Source organism: Scophthalmus maximus, chromosome 13 (genome assembly GCF_022379125.1).
Source record: "Scophthalmus maximus strain ysfricsl-2021 chromosome 13, ASM2237912v1, whole genome shotgun sequence".
Classification (NCBI taxonomy): Eukaryota; Metazoa; Chordata; class Actinopteri; order Pleuronectiformes; family Scophthalmidae; genus Scophthalmus; species Scophthalmus maximus.
In genome coordinates this window covers 17,150,109-17,174,444 of record NC_061527.1, presented here as the reverse complement: position 1 = coordinate 17,174,444, position 24,336 = coordinate 17,150,109, and the positions used below count along the sequence as shown (strand labels likewise).

The following is a 24,336-nucleotide window of genomic DNA, read 5'->3' as shown; positions in this document are numbered from 1 at the left end:
GAGGTGGTGTGCATGCTAAAGAATAAGAAAAATATAAATGTGAAAATGACCTAACAAATGGAAATTCTGCTTCAAGCCTTGTTGTGTGGCGGCGCGCTCTGTGAAAACCCTGTCGTGTTAAACTCACATTTTATGCAGATGATCTTGGGTCGGTCCCACTTGCCGTTGGCGCGACACTTGGCGGTGGGCACGTGGCGTTGCAGGAAGCCGTCGGCACACTGGTAGCGCACTACAGAGTGGATGTCGTAGTGGGAGCGCTTCCGACCAATCAGAAAGGCATTATCCACGGGGGGAGGGGCTCCGCAAAGCACTGTAGGGGCAGAGAAATACAGAATATCACAGGTCGTCCGCATCTGTACATGTCCTCCTCTGTGATTAAGAAATATATGAATAAAAGTCGATGCATACTCCATATAAAAGATGACTTTCATCTGGATTCATCAGTGACCAGTATTAACATTTTCCTTTCTCTCATGGTTTCTACTCCACAAGGAAACAAACACTGCAGGACACTATTGTGGCTGAAACGTGTCTCAGAGAAGCAGTCACAGCACAAACATCAAAATGTGGATGTAGTGTCTGAGAGTGAGTGGGCGGCTGTCAGAGTAACACAGCGTTTTAGACAGATAAAGAGTCGAGGCAGAAACAGAAAAGACAGACTGACACTCTGGACTGAGACGGGTCAGATGGCCAAGTGTCAGACTCCAACACAACAGTTTTTAAGTCTCTTGAGGGCGTCTGCCAGTCTCCCTAGAGCGGAGGCAGCGGGTGATTGTGCAGTAACAATAGACGGTCGCCGCACAGTTGAAGCCCCACAATTTTTACTATACATTATGATAGTCTATATATTGTATTTTTCAACTAAAGAAACAATCTTTGGGCTGAGTAGTAACAGCCAAGGTGATTTCAACTGAAAGGACATTGTGAAGAAGAAACACTTCCCATGCAGTTCTGCTAACCTGAGCCTCGATAGGCTTGTAAGCATCAGAGCACTGCAGTTTCTTTAGCCTACAAAATGATTTAGGAACACCCACCTGTAGTTTCACGACTTGTCATAGCAGGTAAAGTAGGAAAAAGCACCAGAGGGAGGATAAATGTTCAGTAGTGATTCCCAATAATAACCTAGACCTCGGCTAATTTGTCCCTCCACATTTTCATAATGATAAAAATTTTTTTTTACACAAAATTAAGATCTCTAACTTAGTGTATGTGCTGTTACTTCATTGCAGAGCCGTGTGCAAGGCTCTTTGCCCCACACACACTCTCTCTCTCTCTCTCTCTCTCTCTCTCACTATAACGACAGTATCAACATTAAGAATTTCTTTAATCAAACTTTTTTGGATTAATACCCCCAACTATCCACTGAATGTGTATCATATTGAATTTAAAAGTAAGGATGTTTCTTTTTTTAAAATTTTTTTTACTTTGCCTTCATTATGGTGAAACCTAAATGTAGCCTTTGACTATGAAGACTAATTTCCATTACCATACCCAACTGGTGACACTCGACGTACAGTATCAGTCCTAACCTGCACACCATGCCGACTGAATAACCATCTCACAATGAATTGACACGCCTCAGTGCTAAATTTGGTCAGCAATCAGAAAATGTTTACAGTCCCTCTGAATTCCCTCGTCCTTGTCCTAATACCTCGTAAATTCTTAATGAGGGAAAGTGGCGTCATTAGCTCTGATGGAAGCGTTCATGCAACATTTACAGTTTAATGTGTTGTGGAAGGAAAAGGGCAATAAGAACTTCCCTCCTCACTTGAGACCACGCCCGACTCAACACGAATGGAGGGCTAAAAGGTGGTTCTGCATTAGCCGTCACCTGTGAACACTGTGATGTCTCAATGGGGAACAAGTCTGAATCTGTTGAAGTAGAGTAGATAAAACAAAATGTCACGAAACTCAGCAAAAGCAAATGGAGCCATGCTTTTATGAGACTTTAATTCAGAAAAGGTCTTTTGCAGAATAAAGCCGGGAGGACGTACAGGGCTGCCACTAGAAGAGTGCATCTTGGTTTCCTAGAAAAAGCCCATTAAAATGGGCTTTCCAAAATTCTCCATTTTTTTAAGCTTTGACATCTAGTGTGTCTAAAAAATGTAAGACACATTTACAACAGCCAGATAGACAGAGTCTTACACAAATATCATATCTGCCGGGCGAACAACACAGGAGAAGAAAAAAAAGGAGAGGAACTGAGAAATCTGAGTGGGTTTGAGAAGAGAATCAGATATCCCAATGAAGAGAAAAGAAGGGAGGAGGCAGGGAAGAAAGGATAATCCAAAAAGGATCCAAATCAAGACATACGGTAGTACGTGACTTTGTAACACTTGTATTCGGATCTCACTTCCCTGCTCTTTACGCAAATAAATACGCACGTCATTTTAAAGTGTGGTTGTATTTACCTAGTCTGAGCATCGAGTGACAGATTGACAGATGGAGAGAGAGAGAGACACAGAAGGGGCTGAGATTCAATGTACTGCGTGCAGCTACTATACATTTAAAAGAAATCATTATGTGGTTGTCAGTGTTGATATTGTGGGGACGTTACTAGGACGTCACGTCACGTCCAGTGTGAAAATACTTTTGATGCGTTGTGAGACTGTGGTTTTGAGCAATACGATAAGCGCTCAAGTTTCTAGCAGTTGTTTTGGTTTGCTCCTGAATGCGGGTCACATATAGTCAGCAGCTGTATACTTGGAGAGCTGCTTGCTGTCAGCGCGTGTCTGCGTGTGCGGGGCAGGAGGTAGTCACCCAGAGTCAGAGAGCTGCCGGCGGCGGGACGCTGGTTCCTCTCAGCACTTCTCCCCGGCCTCAGAGCATCCGCTCACCTACTGGCTGTCGCGTTCGAGCGAATCAGAGAGACATGAAAGTGTGTGCGCATCCTCCCACTGCTGGGAGTGAGTCCCGCATGGAAACAGTAGATGGGGACAAATACTGGCATGCTTATTAGAAAAAACTAAACGAACTGCCGCAGCAGTGTGCGTTGCGTGTTCGCCGCGGTGCCAGTGACAGCTGCTCAGACCAGCTGATAGGACGGGACGGGAAGGCAGACGAAGGTGCTGTTTCAGAATGTTGTGTGGCCATGTGGTGCTAAAGTCCCACGTGGCTTAAAAACCACAGTGTGTCCATCCGTTCCCTTAATATGTTGTTCTTTTGACAGGTTTTTACATTATCAAGTGCCCTACATCCCCACAGCACAAGTGGTATCACCCAAAGAGCAGTAAACAAAAAGAAGTAAGTAAGGGAGTGCATTTACACAAAATGTTGAAATATGAAGGTGAACTAACTAATACAGAAGTAAAATCACTCTTCTCTTTTACGTCAAGATTCACTTCAGAAGTGGCAGCGTTGTGTGTGTGTGTGTATCCCACAATGATCACGTTACACACCAGTCGACACTTTGGTGTGTGTCATTTCCCAAAGCACTCCGAGAGCAAGCCGAGTGAATGTCATGCAAAATTAGATTTCCTCTCTCTGTACATAATAACCCATCAAAACCGTGGAATAATTTCATAATACTTACGTGTCCTGTTGTGGGTAAATTCCCTCCCATCCCTTCTGGAAGACTCTGTGATTCTCTCCTCACTTGAATCCAATTGTAAATTTAAAACTCCATCTGTGCTACTGATTTCTAATAAATCCTTTTTGCTTCCTTATCCTTCATTATACAATGTTGATACAACAATCAAATACTGCATCTGAATGTTATAAAACACCTTGATTTAATCCCCCCAAAATGTTCTGCTCATTAATATAAAGGTCACAGTGTTGGGTACATTTTGTGCTCTGATCGATCTGTTTTAAGTTTTAATGATGTAAAAATATTTGTACACCAGAAAACAAAACCACGGCAACTACAGAGCGATTGTCAGCTGGCTAGATGGCTCAATCAAAAGATCATTGGCAATTAGGGAAAAATAGTTTTTGGAAAATCAGGGCTGCGGCAGAAGAGTTCAATATGTGTGTGATTGATGATTTGGGGCTTGTGCAAATGGGTCTGAACAAATAATACCGTATTCTTGATGAGTCTGGCTTCCTTTCTCCGAGATCTGACCATCAGAAGACAGTCTCACCTCTTTTCAGTATTACGAAAAATATGTCATCACCATATTCGTCGCCCTGACTGGCCCCAGGAAGACTGATTACAGTGCCCTCCGGGCTCACACGCTACCACGATCACCCCATCAGTCCCGGGGGGGGGGGGGGGCTGCTGACGAGCAGACAAACAGATCACATGAGCTTTGAGCAACAGAAATCAGACGGAGAGTTCTCAGCATGGCGCTGACAAACTCGCACTGATGAGACAAGACGTTACATGGGGTTACTTGGAGAGAGAAAGAGGCTGATGGGGAACTGGGGGAGGGGGGGTGAGAAGACGCTGGTAATTGCACCTGACTGATTAAGGTCAGAGGTGGGCAGGATGATGGGACTTGTGACAGTGTGCATCACGGGTGGTGAGAAGAGAACAGGATGTTTCAGGAGATGTGCTCGTCCCCTGAGGCTTTAGAAGTACCTTCTCTACACTTGTGGCTCCTGATGATAAAACATCTGGTAAAGTACAAATACTTTGTTTAAATTGGGCCTATAGGGGAATCTATTCTAACTAGTTCTAGGGGATTTGGAGGGGTTACCTTAGGGGTTGAGATGCTGACTGTAACCAGATTATGTACCTGGTTTGAGTGTGGTCAGGGATCTTTGTTTCATTTCTCCTTCCCTTATTTTCACTATTTGTAATAAAGGCCTAATTTTCCTGATTTACTTCCTGTCTTTGTCGTCTGACTGTCTGCCCCGGCCTGATGTGGTCAACTTTGCCCACTCATCCCTACCTATATGTAATCTCTGTGCTTCCCTGTCTTTTTTCGAATTGTCTGTTCTTGGTGTATCCTTGTGTTGCTGTTTTGTTTTCTTCCTTAAAAAGACAATTCCAGTGTCTTTTCCTCAAGTTTTTCTGCCTAAGTTTGGATTTCCTGACTGCCTGAACTGTTCTTTCAATCATATAGGCCAGTTGCTGCACTCAAAGACCTTCGAATGGTCTGCAATTTAGGTCCTGAAAACTCTTAATCCTAAAAACTGATTTATATCCTTATCTACTGTCAACATCCATGCCTAGATCAAGACCGCATTATTTGGATAATCCCATTTGTATTGAACTACTTTAAATTTAAGAGTCAATTCAGGAAATACTGCTGCAGTCATCTATACGTATTGATATAAAAATGCTATTCTTAAGTTTGTGAGTAGGAGTAAAAGTTACTTTCACCAGGTCAAAAATGTCACTTTGAGCTGTTTGACAGATACAGGCTCTCATCTACAGCTAAAACACAAAGCTGGTCCTATTAGAAGCTCCAGAAAAATTTGGGCAACGCAGCCACTAGTGGCGTCTTGTGTCCCAGCATTTACATTTTTTTTTTTTAAATCAGCATGTCAAACCAGCCTGCGGATCTCCACCTGGCTTTTCATACATCTGTCTTCTTGCCACTGGTCATGGTTCAGTTTGAACCATGACCAGTTCAGTTTGCTGTATATTTACTGGGATCCCAGAATTATAAATTTGAAAAATAAGCGGGTGGTGCTGCAGCAACGAGATGTGAGCATGAGGGCGATGTGGCTGCTCTGACCTGGTAACTTGGGAGCCAGAATGAAAACGTAGTCGTTCTGCAACTGCCGTGAGCACGCAACACAGAGAGCGTGTCAAAGTTTGCTGATGTGGTTTCGCTGGGTTTAAATTTCCTGGACATGAATCTGAAACTTTCGGCCTCGAGACAAGACAACATTTGGCAGAGGATATGGAGCCTCATATGAGAAGTACAGTATGTGGAGAAGCAGGAGGATGATGAGGGATGGAAGACGGCGTGCTGGTGATGGTGAATCTGAAGCACCTGCACTGAGGACGCTCGGTGCTAATCTCTTCCACCGCACAGAGACACGTGTAATGTTAAGTATGACACTGCCGTCATGTTCAGAATCACCTGAAGGTGTGTGTTCTGTCAGCCTCAAACACACACACATAAAGAAACACAGTCTCAAGAACATTTGATCAAGACTACTTTTCATTTCCCCCTCATTTGCTCTCTTCCTCTTGCCCTCGCTGCCTCCTTCCGTCCTACTCTTCACAAATCTCGTGTCTCTCACCTCTCTTTTTTCTCAGTATTCCTCTTTTAAACCCGGCTGCTCCCTCTACCCCCCCGTCAGTCATGTGAATCACCCATTGTAGGAGCAGCGACACGCCATGCCACCCTCTCTTCTCCGATCCTCTCCCCACATCACCGGCGCTGTTCTCACCTGTTCCCTTCTTGCAGACGTAGGGCAGATTGTAGTTGCAGGGCACGTCGTTCCATTTGCCATTCTCATGAGATATCATAACCACACAGTCCTCCCCTCCGGCGAAGAAGTTGTCTGGCTGGTTTTCTCGCCAGTTCTCATATTGCTGAGACACGCACGCACGCACACACAGTTAGACAAATATATCTGAGAAACCATTACAAAACTCTTTTTTAAACCGCAATTAAATATCATTTTCACACACCAGCTCGTGACCAGATCTTGAAAGTCTATATTTTTCCCTAACCTTGAATCCTATGTATGCTTTGTACATAATTTGTATTATTTATTTTCTTTCCCCAATCTTCTTTTAATGTTTTACTACTTTAGCCTTTGTGATCTTTTTGCGTTGAACGTAATTATGGAAAATGAGAATACAACTGAATTTAAGTGCAACCTAAATTTCATTTATTCTTTCAACAAACTTCAATTTGGGATGTTTCAAGCTGCAATTTTGTGAGTCTCTGGTTTTCTGTTAGTCGTCCAAAGTATTATTATGTTTTTTGGCTCTCAAGGGTCTTAAATTCAAATGGGATTAACAGGCAGAACAGCCACAGCTGGTTCCTCACCAGGTCCATTCTGTCAGTCCACTGAAAGTCGTCCTCCACTGTTCGGTCATTTAAACCGATCCAGGTGTTGTCATGGCTCAGACCTGAGAAAGAGGTAGAAAGAAATGAAAACACACCAAAACAGAAAGGGTGTGTACATGAAGTACACACAGCACACAATAGGATAATGAGGTAGGCCAAGAAGCAGCACCTAAGAATACAACATATAATAGATTTTCTTTTAAAAAAGTCTAGAAACTTGGTCTAGAATGAACACTTCACTGACACAGTCTCAGTCTTCAACGAGAATGTCATACAGTATAGCGTACACCTCGCCATCCAATAAACATATCCACAGAGTAACACAGGTTATGTTATTGGAGTTGAGTCAAAAACCGGAGCCTGGCCATTCCTGGTTTTATTTTAAACTTCCCAAAATGCAAATAATAGAATTTTTCCACCTGTGGCTAGTAAATGCCCACAACTTTAAGATTACCCAGTTTGTAACGCAGGCTTTCTGTTCAAACTGATCGCACAATAACAGGATTATAGCTTTTCTGTCTCATGCACAGGTGATGAGATTTCTGTTTGGGTAAAAGGAAATTTAAATAATGGCCTTTAAATCTCATTTGTGTGTGTGTGTGTGTGGGGGGGGGGGGGGTCTGGGTGCGTGGCCGTACTAGCGCGTGCACGGCTTAGACATATGTCATGGAATTTCAATCGTGGTGTACCTGATTAACATCATTACAAGGCCCATTAATCTTCCTAATGGCTCTGATCCCCTTATTGCAGGGGTGGAGACGTCCATTTTTCTAGGCGATTAAACACACTTTTTGGTAACTGTGCGAGAGTAGCAAAAAGATTGGTGCTGGATGGATGACGCTGTCCTGGCATCTGTCCGAGACAGGGGGGCGGATCCAATGTTACAGACGCTTGCTGCCGGTCAGCTGGCATTATTACAGCACAAATGGCTGTTGAGCGCTGCCAGGGGGCGAGAAGCTGAGAATGAGGAAAGATGAAGGTTTCTGTATTGATATTGGCATGGTAAAGTTGCCTGGCGCACATAAACTTCTCTTTGTGGTCAAATATTTAAGTCTATGTAGAACACATGAGAAAGCTCACATGACCACATAAGTGAGAGATTGTTTCCTTCTTCGTTCCTGTGCCAAACATTTGAAAAAGATTTGCAAATAATTCAGGACTCCATGAAATACCAGATGTTTTTTCTTTTGCCACAATAAACAGCAGATGGTTTAGACAAGCAGAACAAAAATATCTCATGAATACTGTTATCAAATGTTATGGATGTCATTTTAAAATGACTTGACAAGAAAATCTCTACCACTAAACATTAAGACTCTTAATCGGTATGTTATATATACATAAATAGTGAGTCATTAACTTTTGCAGATAAACTGAGATACACATAAATAAATCTGCCCATGTAATGAGACACACTAAAATCATTTTCAAACAATTTTAATGTTAAGTCTTTATCTCAAACCTGGTCTTATTTGACCTAGTTTTGATATATTGTCACTGGCAATCCTTCAATGGACGCAGATGCAGTTACCTCACCTGTTTAACAACAAATCACATTTTAAGAAATAACATGATAGTTTATTAAATGCTTTGTCACAGACACTCACATCAGAGCCTTTAGCACTGTTTCATTGCAACGAAGGGTGATACACACTCATTTGGCTGAACAGGCTCGGCTCTTGTGGGTATTTCTCAGTGGGTACTGCAATAAACCCCTTCAAGGGCCATTCATGGCTGAACCAGACAGACATTTATCACCGAGTTATGGAATCCATATAAGACAAGAGGTGCCATCACCAAGCACGGTAGTAATAAAAAGTGGAGGAGTAGATATGAAGTAAATCAACAGCTGGTTGAAGCAGTGTGTCGCAGGCAGCAGAGCGAGAGCTGGTTAGATTATTGAGACCAAATCATGGACACTGTTCAATGTGATTGTTGTTTAGATAAGATTGCTGATTGTGAGAGTCACCATATATTTATATTAGAGTTATAGGCTATAGGCAATAGACAAGAGATCGGTGGTAGTGGTGGGGGGTTTGGTAGCAAAATGATCACACTTCATCCCCCTTGTACAGCATGGCTGTACCCTACAGATATCACTGAGGTCTGGACCTCTGTATTTTTTCCAAGATGTGTAAAATAGTAGTTGTAAAATAAGTGTGTAAAAATAACTCTACTTTGGTAATGTTCAATGCTAGGGTCACCTACTGTCTAATTATATATCCCTGTGTGACTTCCTGGACTGTAATATTCCCTGTTTTATTTTAATTCCTTAAGTGTCTATTGTTGTTTTTACATCCTGTCTTTGTGTTGTTTACCCCCGCTGTTTTTGAGTGCAGGGCACTTGAATGTGTTCAGGGAGTCTCAAGGTCATTATCCATCTTGAGCGAATGGGTTAATTAACTTTTACCACAGGCGTGATTACTCAGTCATGATTGTGTCAAAATTGTTACATAAGAACATGGAGTCAGAGTATGATAAAATAAATGTAATGTGTAATATCTTCAAAACATAAAGCTTGACCTAACTTTGAATAAAAATTATAATTTTCCTGATTAATTTATGCCATAGTGTTAATAATAAAAAAATGTTAATACAGTGAAATCATCTTGTATTACATTATAAGACTGTGGAAGTTTGTATCTTGATTTTAGTCTCAGTTTCAGAATTGTTAAACATCTACTTTGGCGTATACCCTCGTGTGAATATATGTTGAGTGGAAAAGGAGTACAGAGGCTGCACTGCCCCCCCACCCCCCCGGTTCTCATCCAATCTTCCAACCAGCTTGCCACCTCAGTGTTTTCTGACCAGCTGCCTGCTCCTCAGTCGGCTGGCCCCACGACCTGCTGGCCTCCCGCACACTATCCATCAGCATGCCAGTCGTCAGCCTGCACTCCAGCGGCCGACCAACTTCCTGCCTCTTCCGAGAAGGAAGCAACGGACGCGAAGGCATCGACTCCCCCAAGCACCTAAACACTGAAGAAATTCAGCTACCTGGCGACCTTGGGCCTGCGCTGTCCAGCGTCACTAAACTGTGGAGCACAGGTCCCTGATGGACACCCCGGCCAGGCCCCGGATCAGCATCTCCGGTCTCACCGACTCCTGCTGCACTTCTGTGGCCCAGACCTGCTCCGGATTTCCATCAATTACCTCTAATTTGAGCAGCAGCTGCTGAAGCGTGATACAGGAAACTAAAAAGAGTTTTAACAAGCTGAATGATTGTAGATCCTCCGACGTCATCCCACATGATGTGGGCTAGTTACTTTCAGTTGAATGAATGAGCTGGCGAGTTAACTTACATTAATTCCTACCGTCCAATATGGTTAAAATACTTTCCTTTCATTTCAGTTTCTGTAAAGGATTTTAAATGCATGTTGTAATAAGTTTCCCCTATATATTTTTATTTTCATTACAAGCTTATCCTTTGCGGAGTCTGATAACATTTGCATATATATCACATGACCCGGTGTTTACTTTTGTCACTGACACAGGCGAAAATGAGAAGACGGCAACAGTCAAAGATCAGCTTTTGCGAGTGAAGAGCTACTGTATGACAGGCGATGGAGACGGAAGAGGACGTAGCATTATGTCCCTGTGCTATTTAACACAAACAGACCGACAGAAAGATCACATTCAATCAAAGTAGGCCTAATAGACACAGATTAATATGAACTGAATTACAACATTGAACCTGAGGCATGCATCACAGATCAGGTATGCTGCTGCACACTGACATGGTTTTAAAGCTAATGTTATCTAACTTTGGCCTCCGAACATCCTAAAACGCACAGTAGATCAGGGAAATCACTTTTCAGTGAACCTGACTACTTATTGCTGTGAAGTATTATCTATTACTTTTGAAAGTTTTCTAATAAAACTAAGATCCTTATATTTCATTAACATAGAAACATGGAGCTCTCCCAGATAATGTATCCAATACTATTTTTTAAGAGTTTGGCGGAGAGGATACAGCTGAATACATACAATGGCTCCGCTGGTGCTATGTAGAAAACGCCAATTAGAGAAGTGAGTTAAAGCTGTAGCTAATTCAAATCCCTATTGCAATTACCAAAAACAGCTCCATAGTTGCTCAGTTCCTCTTATACTGTACCTGGACGGGAACCACTATGTACTGAACATTGTATCATCAGGTTTAAAAAATTAAATAATCATTAGCTTCTGCAAATGATAGGAAGATAGGCATCTTAAGAATGTGAATGTATTTTACTGACAGGAACAGCTTAACATCTCATTACATCTGAATGTACATTGGCAATTAACAATGACATTTTTATAAAATAAAAATAGAAATGTCATACTTAGTAGCTGATATAGTACTAGCAACATTGTTGCTATGGTAGTGGCATGGTTCCACGAAGGCAACATCGACAGTTGGCTGGTCAGTCGGCCACTTTGGCCGAGGCTGAAACATCCCAACAGCTACTGATGGATTGCCATGCAATCTGGCACAGACATCCATGTCCACCTCAGGACAAATTCTAATGCTAATCAAATTGTAATTAAAGTAGTTTTTCATTATTTTGGTTAGTGACCAACTGCTTGAAAAGGGATGACTTTGTCTTCGGCCTCAGCCGTACTTTGTGTTAAGCCAGTGTTGGCGTGTTAACACACAGAACTAAGATGGTAAACATTGTAAACATTACACCTGCTCATCCTCATGTTAGCGTTGTCGTAGTTTGTTCTAACTATGTCCTAGTCAGGAAATTAATAGGACATCTACTTAAGGAAGCCTGCATGCCCAAACGTATCTGCCAAATTTAAGGTTTCCTGCTGTGTAATGATAGGAGATTAGATTGGCTCCACTGTCTGTGCCAAGTCTGTCCTCGTCCTCTCATTCTCCTCAACCTCCAGTTACCTCTGACGAAGTTCTGCTCAGCCAGGCTGTGGATGCTGGCCAGGTGACCACTGTGCTCCCTGCAGTCCTTCTCGCCGTCCTCCCAGGTGTGTCTGCGGCTGAAGTACCTGTAGCAGTGGCCGTGGAACTTCCTCCACGTGTGTTCGCAGCCCTCAGTGTCTGCGGGTCAGAAGACAGTGATTAGTCAATGCAAAAATCGATGTGGGAAGAGAAATGTGCCTATTTTTGATCGTTAAACACCCGCAGCTGACAGCTGCAAATATTAATATTGTTGCACAGGAAAGGAGTGGGCGGATTTTGGACCAAGAAAGGGAATACAATCATTATTTTTTACTATTCCCTTTTTAAAAAATGAAAAATTCCAACTTGTGTCTTGCAGCCCAAAAGAATAACATAATACGTCGTGCCTCTGTCCCTCTCCATCTTCCCTTTCTGTCTTCAGTACCAACTTGCTCTAAGTGCCCTCTGTGACACTGTTCTCTGTTTCCATCCCTCCATCTCTTCCTCATTCTGTAGCTCGTCCTCTTTGATTTGACTTGGACTTTAAATCCACAGCAGAGGCAAGTCTCTGGTGAGACGGCTTAGTCGAATGAAAGGGCGTTTTAATCTATTCAAATGACAACAATCCTTAGAAACTGCTTCCAGTGCGCAGCTCTCACTTGGTAATTAAGCCCTGTCACAGTCCTGTAACTGCACTGACTCTGCCTCCACCCTTCGTCCTTCTCTCCCTTCATCTCTCTCATCTGCCCTCGCTCATCCCTCTGGGGGTTGGCTGTGTGACTGTGAGCTGTACATTTCAAATGTGGTGTGTGTGTGTGTGTGTGTGTGTGTGTGTGTGTGTGTGGCGCTTTCCATTTCATGCAGGGTTGTCTGTGGTCGCATAGATTTGGGTGTGCAAATATGTGTGTATTTGAATGTGTGTAAGTGTATGTATAGTTGATGTGGTTCAGGCTCCATGTGTCAGCCGAGCCACCTTCAGTTTCCCCTCATCCTCACCCTCTCGTGTGGCCCCTCCCTCCCTCCCTACAGTCTAAGGCCCGAGCGTTTCCTCCAACAGATCTGAAGCGACACCAGTAAATTGGACAGTGCAAATTGGGCGGTATGAGGCCCTGTTTAGTATGCAGAAGGATGTATTTTGGCCGAGGAAAGAGGAGTATAGGAGGAGTCCATAACAGAAGCCCGTTTACACTGTAATATGAAACAAGGGCCTAGAAACCTTCCTCCTGCATTGAGAGAGAAAGAGCTTTTCACACCGTCGACCTTTCCTCCTTTCTCAGGGTTGTTCAGGGCCATTTACCTCACAATGCAGTGGCATCATTTCAAAACATGCAATTCACTATGTTTGATCTTCGTGGAACCTCATGGTTTTTGATTTCGCTGCTCATATCAACAGATTAGAGCTGCTACACACTTTTCAGTATAGTTTTTCAATGTCTAGGCTGTATCTGAACATGTTAATGGCAAAACAATGAATATAATATTATCCCCTTTTGTTTAACAATTGCATGTCAATAAATGAGAAAGTGGAGGCTACAAGTGTACTTTATAGTCTTAGCATAACCAATGTAGGTCTATAATCATATTATAACTCGTCTATCTAAACTAAATATAAATTAAATATATAATGGAATGATATCAAACATTCTAATACTGAAGACCACTTTTAAAGGAAAAGTCCATGTAGAAAGATAGAGCTGGGACTCGCAGTGGTGCCGTGTGGACACGTGTGTGTGTGTGTGTGTGTGTGTGTGTATGTGTGTGTGAGTCGCAGCAGTCACACAGTTTGTCCTCAGACTTCCCCCACCGGTGAACAGTTTGTGTCTCAGAGTGAGGTTTGGTGTCGGTCACTAATCTTTATGAGAATATTTGCTTATTTATCAGATTTATTCTCTTGCGGCTCAATCCTTTTGGCTGGCTCGGACACTGTGCACAAACACTTTGTTTGCCACTCGATGAGTGATAAAGTGACACTGACGTTGAGCAATGACGATGAGCAATGCGTTAGAAAACTGCTCCATGTGCAAATGTGTCCAACATGTTACATGTCTTGTGCTTATGAGGTTATTTCTATGTAACGTCTTCGACAGTAAACATGAAGAAAATAGGACACATTTAAACATTAACACATGCAGTTGTTGGTCACATGTGGAATTAACAACAGAGAAATGAAGAATAATGAAATATTCTTCATATTTGCACGGAGGTAATTGTCCAGTTTGATCACTTTTTTATGCTCTGGTGCAGTTTAGCACTGTTTGAAATTCACCATTCACCCACAGGCCTGTGACATGCATTCATTCAGTCCCATACAGCAGCCCTAAGGCAACGAGTCACAGTTAGAGCTGAATGTCAAACTTCAATATGTTTTGGATTCAACTTGAATTTGACTGTACAACCAAGTATCTAAAATTCTCTGTAAGGTGGCTCTTACTGACATTTTGTATACCTCTCTTTGAAAGCCAAAATTCCTGTATGGCTGCTTGAGTTTAACATTTAACATCGAACACCGTGGCTTCTTTTGTTGTGCAAAAAGTGTTTTGTTGGAAAACTGCTTTACATTTCTCATATAGTTGTTTCTGTGTCCTTAGCAAAACTCAAGTATGGCACTTTCAATGATTCCCAGCCTTCGTCACAATCAAGCAGGCAGAGTTTAACTAAAAAGAAGAGGGACTGACGCAGGAGAAATTCATGCATACACAAGACAAAGATCGAGTTAGTACAAATAACTCTTCACATGCGACCAACATTTTTAGAGCGTAAATCCATCGCAGCCACATAAAAATAAACTGACAAGGCTGACATTAAAATACATTCCTGTCGTTAATCTGGCTAAAAACAAATGCACAGAACGTCGGTCGCAAAGGATCTGTAATATCTCAGTATTACCATTAGCAGAAGCGAGTTGGGACCCTAACACCCAGAACAAGCACCTGATGGTTTGTTTCCAATTTTAAGCAACACACAGTGACGAAAAAACAAGCCCTCATTTTTTTATTCATCTGTACTAGATCATTTGTTTCTTTGTTAGTGAAACACAAACATCCAGTGCCTGCTCCCGCTTGACAGGTCAGACGTTCAGTTGGATTACAGGCCGGGATTTTATTTTAATGATGTCTTCTGTGAAACGATGTAAGTTGTTCCCACAATTATTCTAAATGTAAAAAGTTAAAGTGGAGAATTGCTTCATTACTTTGCCGGCTCAAATTTCTCCTGCTAGCCTGGGAATTTAATTTGATGACCTCGAAACACTAGAATGACATGAAACCCAATTAGCCAGTTGAACATCCTCAGCTTCCTGTGGGCGGCTCAGCGGCTCTGTGGTTAACCCCTGTTGCCTTAAATGCACGATGAGTCTTGGCTTAACTTCCCATTTGAACATTTGTGTGTACTATCTCTTCATTTAAGAATGGAATTACGGTTTTACGCTGCACAACGGGAGCATCGATCTACTCAGTTTTAGACAGCGGTACAATCTGTCCGTTATAGTGAGGCCCGTTAACTCAATTAACAGGAAGGATAGACAGAACCAGATTCATATTTTTTTGAAGATGGCTTCATCCAAACTCTTGTTTTTGCTTGGAGATGAGTAAAAAAACATTTACAAATGATAATAGATAACGCCAAGAAAAAAAGCAATCGTTTACCTAAAGCATGTTTAACTTGCTGGAGATCATTGTTAAAAACATGAAGGTAAAGGTAACAGCGCAAATAATTGAAAACGTCTGCTTGTAAATGCATATACAGTAAACCGCCGTCGCTGTGTCTTTTAATTTGTCTTGTTACAGCTGTATTTAAGTAACAAGTTTTTCCCCCCACAAACCAATTAATTTAGCTTGAAGTATTAAGTAGCTTACAGCCCCAATGAGACTTCACAGTATGGAAACACATTATTACAAGATGAAAAGGAAAAAAATGCCAAGCTGGTATATGTTGCGACCTCTCACTCCACCCAAGCCGTCTTGTCTGTAAGTGCTGTAGGACACCGACGAATCGGTAACCAATGAAGATGTTTGCAGTTTGCCTCCCTGTGTGTGGATCGCACGCTGAGTCAACCTTTAGTAGAAATACAACATGGAAAAGCTTAGCTGCCGTCAGACTGACAGTACAGCCTCCTTCTTATTAACCTAAATGAGTCCAGATCGTCTGGGCTTCGGCCAAAAAAAAATAAAAAATGCAGCTTCGTCTGGAAAAAATGTGAACCAGGCTAAACCTTTGCCGGACCTGGCAACGGACCTTTGTCAAAATGGGATCTATAATACATTAGGAAATTCATTGGTTTTCAAAGGAGAGCGACTGCATTAGAATCAGCATTTTGCAGCCGTACATCTCTTTGTGCTATGAGCACATGCTCCTGAACAGCGTTATAGATTAACATTAGCTCGTCCAATGTTACCGCTGTTATCTCTGGCCTTATGGGGCCAAAATCGCTCCCTGCTGCTGTCGTTTTCTCTGCTGACCCCACTCTTACACTCCATCAGCCGGACTGGAAGCTACCTGCTTAAAGTGTTTGCCCACATTGTAGCTGGTACATTGTATAAGCATCAGGAGGGGGGTCCACTTTGGCTCATGGAGCCAGAGAATGGGTTGTTATCTACAGGAGCAGGGACAGGAGAGTCAGGGAACACGCACACGCACACACACACACACACACACACACACACACACACACACACACACACACACACACACACACACACCACACACACACACACACACACACACACACACACACACACACACACACACACACACACACACACACACACACACACACACACACACACCTGACTCGCACAACCTCTGCTGTGGGGTCCAGGCCAATTTCAAATGAAAGAACAAAAGCTGTCCAAGGAAGATGAAAACCTGAAGACAGACTAACTAAGTGCATCACACACAGTTGAGCCACGGAGTAGAAAGACATAAAAAAGACACGAGAAGAAATGTAAGACAGACAGAGAGATGGAGGGAGAGAAAAACGAGGCAGCGATCAAAAATAAGCAGGCATGTTTTCTCCCTCTCAGATCTTCAATCTAGTCTCTGCTGATTTCTTCTGTCACTCGCTGACAGAGAGGCTCAAAGCCTAACATCACATCAACCTCTTCAAATATTTAGACATTATTCAAGTCGTCTTCATTTTTCCCCCCCGTGTTCTCTCTGTCGGGCAGGGAGAGAGACGGAGGCAGGGGGTATGTTTCAGCGATTAATATTCCCACAGACTTTAGCGAACGGCGGTTAGGAAATAAAAGGCCATACACTTCCAGTTGACTGATTGGGTCGTTTATCCACATCACCAAGTGATATTTCTGCTGCTCGGCTTTTTTAGATCCCTTGAATGATGAAATGGCATGAGTTTGCATGTGTGTGTGTGTGTGTGTGTGTGTGCATGTGCCCTGCCATTTTGCCTTCTCCCTGTGTGACTCTTTGAAGGCTGGAAGCTCAGTGTCCCATTTGCAACAGGGCAGATGACAGCAGGGCAGAGAGGGAGGGGAAATAAGTGTAAGACATAGAGAGAGAGAGAGAGAGAGAGAGAGAGAGGGAGATGAGGGAGATGAGGGAGAATGTTCAGATAGCCAGTTGCCAAAAGGTGAGGATGTGAGGGGAATGTGCAAACGGCTGTGGAATTATTTAATGGCTATTACAAGGGCAGTGTTGATTAATGAAACATCGTAATCGTGCGTTTCACACAATTAGGAGTAATGGATGTTACAGTTAAACGGCTACAGAGCTTATCATGAATGACTGATGCCAGTCCGTAGGCTCATTCCGCAGAATTAGCCCATCGATGTGTCTTTGCAGATTGATGCTGATGGAGCACGCAGAGGTAAAAGCGAGGGCAGCGCAGGCTTTTGAAGCAAAAGATTAATACAGCATGCACACGGCTGATGGTGAAATGAGTGTTTCAGGCAAGGACGTGTATTCATTTATGTCCATTGTCTGCATTCGTATAACTGATGACTACGGCAACCAGGACAAACCGGGCCTGTCCCGAGCCAAGTGTCCAGAGTCCCGACAAATAGTTTTCAACTTTCACTCCCAAATTCTCCTGGTTTTCAAAGTAACAATTGTAGCATTTGTTTTCAGCGCAAACATAGATGTTTATCATGTTCGGACCCACTTCTTATTACCCAAACCAATTCAAAAATGGCCCAACATTTTGGGGGGGGGGGCACTTTTTGACAGATGCTGAGATTCAGCGTCAACGGAGAGAAAGAACCACAGGAGCAAGCTGGAAACTGAACTGGAACAAGGCTGCTGTGGTTGATTGCTGGTGCTGGAAAAGCTCCCGTGGTGGAAGTGAACCACACGATGGGAGCAAATGAAGGACGAAAAGGAATGCAACAGTGTAAGCCAGGCTTCAGATCTTTGCTGTTGTGGTACCTGGGAATGTGAGAAAGAAGAAGAACAAAAGCACACCAACCTTCACCCCTCTATCAGAAACGTTCATTACTGCACAGCAGAGGACCGCACACCCTCCTCTCTCTCTCTCTCTCCTTCTGTCTATTATAACTCCTGCTCTGATGCGTCCGCTCTCCTTTTTCCTTCGGTCTCTTTCTGTGCCGACAGAACTTCCTTCCAATCAGGAGGGAGAGAATGACAGTTTCTACGGGAACATTGTCTAATTAAGCACCTTGAATGAGAAGGAACTTCCTCCTCATCTCCCCGGATTTCCCATTTTCGAGAGAGAGCTGGTGTGTTGAAGTGTTGAACACAACAGCATACTGAGGGAGAGTGATGGCTTGTCGTTATTTCAGATGAACAGAAACGGCCAGGGTGAGACTAAACTTGTGCGTGTGTTTCTGTGTGTCTCTCTCTTCAGGACACCGCTTTGGGCGAGGTAAAACAAAAAGCTCCATCTCCCTCTCTTCTCAGTCTGGCCACGTGTCCCCACTCGACATGTTATTAGAATGCATGAATCTTCATTAGCATTAATAGCTTCGAAATACCCGCAGGATGCGTAGAAATTAATTTTGAGCCAGGCTTTCTGCTGAGTCACCAGTTCAGTGCACTCTCAAAGTTGGCTCAGACGCCTTCCCTCTCAGCCTCTCTGTAAACTCTGACAGATGCAGATTGCTGAGTCACACAATCACACCCAGAACAATAAGATAAAGATAAAAACAACCACAAACAAAGGAGAAACTAACATCAAGCAGTACAGTGGAGCTTGAAAAAAAACAAGTTCAGCCAAAGTGCCCAGTCTAATGTGGCTTAACAAGAGTGTACAGAGGAAATAAGCTTGGGGTGATACAGACAGGGACCACGACACCAAGGATGAAATGAGCTCTGACGGTCGAAGCTTGGCCTGAACTCAGATCAGAAGAATTTGCCGCTGTGTTTCAAGGTCATGACGAGGTCAGATGCATGAATGTGATAAGATCATTCACACTAATACGGTACAACTACAGTACAATCAGAAAATGCAGAGTTACCAAATACAACTCGACCACCAACATGTCGGCGCAGAATGTGGTCCCAAGAACAACAGCACCAGTGATTTCACCAAGTGTCCCAAAATGGCACGTTTACGTTCAAGCCACAGCCTCCTCTGCTGGCTTCAAGCAGCGTTAAGGAGCGGGCTCCGGTGGTGTGGTGAGATCATCCCCCCCCCACACACACACACACTATTTGTCACCTTTTAAACTTTGAATCTGCAGCCCCGTCCAACTCCTGACATCACCTGAGGAGACTGTGAAAGCCGACGCGTGTGACAGAACGTGTGCAATGGCAGCGCGACAGAAGGAGAAGTGCATCTGGTGCTTTCTGAAACACTTCCCACCACGGTTAGTCAGCTCAGTCTGCTCTCCTCGTCATTAGTGTCAGTGTGCGGGGCTGCGCCGCATCATCTGCTGCCTGCTTCCCATCCGCGGCACTGGCGTTGCCGTTTGACGTCCATGTGCTCAAAAAGTCTCCGTATCTGTCTGCCCCAGATTCACCCGCCGTCCTCTTTGGGGGGAAAGTTGTGCTCTACTTTGGTTCTGTATGTCGGGAAATGGTGAGCTCACACTCGCCCGGGACAATTGAACCGTCACTGGATGTAGACGTTGCGCTGTGTAACGGTGTCAGTGGACTTTATGAAAGGCTGCCAACTTACCCAGCACACTTCATGTCATGGTCACCTCGCCAGTCACAGCTGCACGGTCTGCTGGGGAATGTCGCATGTCCATTCCCAGAAACACAAGTTTCATGAAAATTGAAAAAATTCATGATTTGATGTATGGAACCAGGGCGAGGATCAGATGAGTCACTTCTTCCTGGCCCTCTCTGTGAGTTTAGAGCAGCAGTAAACACATTCCTCACTGAAAAGCCAAGCAGCAGCATTAATTACTGTGGCTACACACTCCTTTTAACACAGGCATTTTGTTTCCAATTTGTATAATATTTGTTCCATCGGTAAACAGAGAGAGAGAGAGATGGAGAGAGCGCGCCAGAGAGAAAATGTATTTCCTGCGGATTCGATTATTCTTGTATTAAGGCTGGTTGTTTTGCACGAGTTATTGCACCACACTGTAGTTTCTGTTCCTGAAGTCGGGGTGTGTGACTGCCATCCAAAATGCCGTTGAATAAACAGACAGGAGAGAAATGTTTTGATATTCAGAAGGGTACATGGGTAGGTGGAGTGAGTGCTGTTTGTTCGTGAGTGTGTGGCAAATAAAAGAGAGACAGAGAAAATGTGCTTTTAGGCCCTGATGTGATTATTTCTGGTCCTCGTTCTCTTCAAAAGGACGTTTGAGAGCTAACACTTGGTTGTAGGGGTAAAGATTAGAGTAAGGTTGGGATTCGGCTTAGGTTGACTGGCTAAGATGCATTATGTATGATGCAATGAGGGTCCTTTTAAGTTAACACATATGCATCTGTATGTGTCTTGGTGTCTGTGTGAAGGTCTGTACGCGGAAAGATCTCTTACTTCACAGACGCATCTCTCACACACACACACACACACACACACACACACACAGCAGACGCACTCACAGAGCACGACAAAGCCTCCTGCGGTGCAGAAGAGATGAGAGGCACGGTGCAGGGAGTGACAGCAGAAAGGTTGGGAGAGAAAAAAATTAATTAAAGAAAAGCAACATGAAACAGTGGAATAGCAAAGTAACAAATCCACACTCACTCGTGAATGTTATGTCCCCCCCGCCAGAAAGACCGAAGAGGAAAGTGGATTGCGGCATGAGCGATGGGTAAAAAGACACTTTTTTGTGTGTGTGTGTCACTTTCCCCTCCAGTCAGGCTGAGGAAGATTTGGCTCCTGCCTCCGCTGATCAGGCAGCAAACCAAAAAAAATAAATACAGAAAAAACCAGCAGGAAGGACTCAACAGTCGGCCTCAGTGCTGGGACGAGACGAGAGTGAAACAATTGACTGACGTCTTTGTCACGGTCTTTTCTTCAGAACAAATATCCATTCATTTCTAGAAATGTTGAAAAAAACCCACAGCAAAAGCACAAATTCAGTTGTTTTGCACAGCTATAACAACTACAGCCCCGATTATTCGATTCATCCTGATGAAAACCTTTGCTACTGATAGAAAAGGATGATGAATCTCAAAGTGTGTCACAGATTTAAAAAAAAAACTCAACTTGTTTACAACAACAAAAAGAAAAACCCTAATAGTAGAAAAGGGCAGAATAACTCTCCACTTCCTCCTCTCTGATCACCACATTCAACTCACTGTTATTGCCTGTCACCATGGTAACAGGCGAGAGCAAACCGTCAGCGGTCCGCATCATCCAAGGCTGTTAGCTAACCCCGCATACACCTGAACCTGCACAGACATGCACACCTCGTGCACACGCAGCAAATGAGTCTGAGAGAACTGGAGCACTTTGGCGAGACAGAGACCAATGGGATGACATTTAAATGGATGAAAGCCTCGGCGGAACGAATGAGTTCATTTCCAGCGGTCATGTCGCAAGCTCACACCTCCCTCTGGATATCAAACTGAGATCACGCAGCAACGGCAAAGCGACGCCTGTTGCGAATTTTACTTTTCACAGCTGAAGCCCGTATTTCTGCAAGCGCGGAGCAGTGAGAGATAAAAGCGACAGACACTGAAGATTCACACAATCAGACCTGCTGCTCCCAATCAGCCATGAAGGTAGCGACGCAGCAGGAGAGGAAACATGTGCACAGCTCCAGTGCATGTCAAACGACCGGCACAGTGTGGCGTGTGTGTGTGTGTGTGTGTGTGTGTGTGTGTGTGTGTGTGTGTGTGTGTGTGTTTTGGGAAAGAGGAAACTCAGGAGATTTTAAAAACACATTCCATACTGAAGGATGGTAGGATTGTTAAAGATCGATTGAGTTTTTTTCCTTCTTACACTCAAATGACCAATCTTGACTTATAGATGCATCCTCCACTGTACTGTAAGTTCAGTGCAGCTTTTTTGTTTGTTTGTTTGTTTATTTTATTCATGATCTGTACCGCAGGAGGGGCATGAATATTAAAGAGGCGACCATAACCCTGGGGAAATCACAAAAAAGCAGTAACCAACATTGCATTTGATGTGGTTAAAAAAATATATGCATATATCAAAAAACAGTTAACAAGGACGTAGAACGCTGTAAGATTAAAGGAGCAATCTAGAAATTTAGTGCAGGGCGTCAGTGAAGATAGGGGACGTTCAAGAGACAGACAGAAGGAAGGGTGAAGCTCGAAAAAATCAACAGATACTGCAATTCCCATAATGCAACTCGATAGCATCTTTTGACACAACACGACTCCCTGGTAAGTGACCTTGTTTTTTTAAACTCTTCTTTTCAAAAATGTGTAGATAGTTGGATAGATAGATAAATACTCAATTGATCCAGAGGGAAATTTACTAGGGAAATGGAGTCACCACACCAAAGCTTGGCGAACCATCAGGATATCACTATCGCTAGGACATCATCAGGGTTATTTCTCAGACCACAGAAGACATTACTGTACACGAGTGTCTTCACATGCCGAGACGTACTATTTGTGACGAGTTGAGTGACCTTCATATGTAAAGTCAGTGCCGTGTCCCTTTAAGGCGTGCTATGTTGTCTGACAGTAGGAGAAGCACGTGTGTGAAATTACTGGGACTCGAATAGCACATTGTTTTTTTCTTTTGTTCTGCAAACATAATGTTTTCTCTGTCAGATCCTGTCACAATGCTCTCTCTCCTCTCCTGCCTCTGCATCGACTGCTCTGCCCTCAGAGTCCCAGATCGAGACACTGGAAGCCAGGCACGTGGAGAAAAGACGGATATTCAAGGCCACAAGATGCTGTAGCTGCTGACAGGTGAGGTCAAAGGTCGAGCTGCACCAGTGGAACTTGGCTTCATAGGTTTGTGATATTCAGCGCAGATTTCCTCCTCCTCTCCCGTGTCCACCTCTCACTCACCTACTCCTTCGTTAAAATCTCGCTCTCTCCGTCCCTCTAGTCACCGTTCTTTGTTTTCATTCTTTAAAACGTAATTGTGCCATTTAAAATCTAGTGTTTACAAGCATTATTCAGACGTTACATTTCCTGCTAGAAAGGGAACTCCAAACTCACACTTATTTTCATTCCCATCGTATCCTTGTAGCTTTACTGCAGCAGTTTTTAAAGTCTGACACCAAGAACAACCCACAGGAAAGATTGCAACAACTGTGGCCCCTCATCACCCACTGTCTATATTTCTTTGCCTATAATTGTTTACATTAAAAGCATGCCAAATTAGCTTTTAGCAGTTCCTGTGGGTTGGCAATGTACCCAGGGAGGTACAGACAACCAGCACTGGATTACTTTGATGCTGATGCAAACCGCAAAATGTGCCGATTCTCAGGTTCTGGAGTCGCAGGGAGCTTCTTTCATCTGCGAATTCAAAGTGGATTCGTGCATTTTTATTTGCGGTGGACATGGGAGATAATGATATCCCAGGAAAGTGTAAGTCACGCTGGGTCTAAAAATATCCCGTGTCACGTCTGCGCGCTCAGATGTGACAAGAGTTATGACTCACATAGGGAGCATACATTTTTAATTTTGCAATTTGTGGCTCACGCCTCACACCTCACGTCTCTCCCTTTGGGCTCCCACTGCAATCCTCCCGCTCCACCCTGGGGAGGTGCACCTAAGATGTCACTTTGTTTTAACTTTTCATTCAAATAATCTGACATTATCTTAATGCTGAATTTGTTATATTCAGTAGTTTAATGATTTATTTTTTTTTACTTAAGGAGGCTGACACAATCGCTCATCAGCATTTCTCCCCAATTTTTCTCTTCAATGTCTATTACGAGAAACAACTTCTGAACTGTCTGAAAAACTTATTTGCTTTCACCTGCAGTGATCAGCATCTCCTCATACAGCAGGGAACAAAGGGAAAATCTTGGCTGCATGTAGACACAAAATCCAGGTCAAAATCATTTCAAATTAATAAAAAAAATGATCAACTTGAATGTAAACAACGGCTGTGGGTATTCCTCAGTGTTCACACTGACATGTCAGCCATATTTTCATGTAACGTGCAGTTTGAGAACGGCCTCCTTCAAGTCCCTCTTCCCACAGGGGAATTCCCATAATGAGAGACAGAACCAGCTG

At 43.4% G+C, this 24,336-nt stretch overlaps 1 protein-coding gene across 4 annotated transcripts in view; it reads right to left on the bottom strand.

Annotated features, from left to right (window-relative positions):
* ncanb (neurocan b) overlaps nucleotides 1–24,336 on the bottom strand; it is a 152,675-nt gene that overhangs the window by 8,151 nt on the left and 120,188 nt on the right. For all 4 annotated transcript variants that reach the window (XM_047336621.1, XM_047336620.1, XM_035646780.2 and 1 more), the window contains 4 exons: nucleotides 11,797–11,955; nucleotides 6,900–6,982; nucleotides 6,292–6,436; nucleotides 128–310 (listed from right to left, as the gene is read on the bottom strand). In XM_047336621.1, the coding sequence (XP_047192577.1) occupies nucleotides 128–310; nucleotides 6,292–6,436; nucleotides 6,900–6,982; nucleotides 11,797–11,955 (570 nt within the window). The remainder of the gene's footprint in view (nucleotides 1–127; nucleotides 311–6,291; nucleotides 6,437–6,899; nucleotides 6,983–11,796; nucleotides 11,956–24,336) is intronic.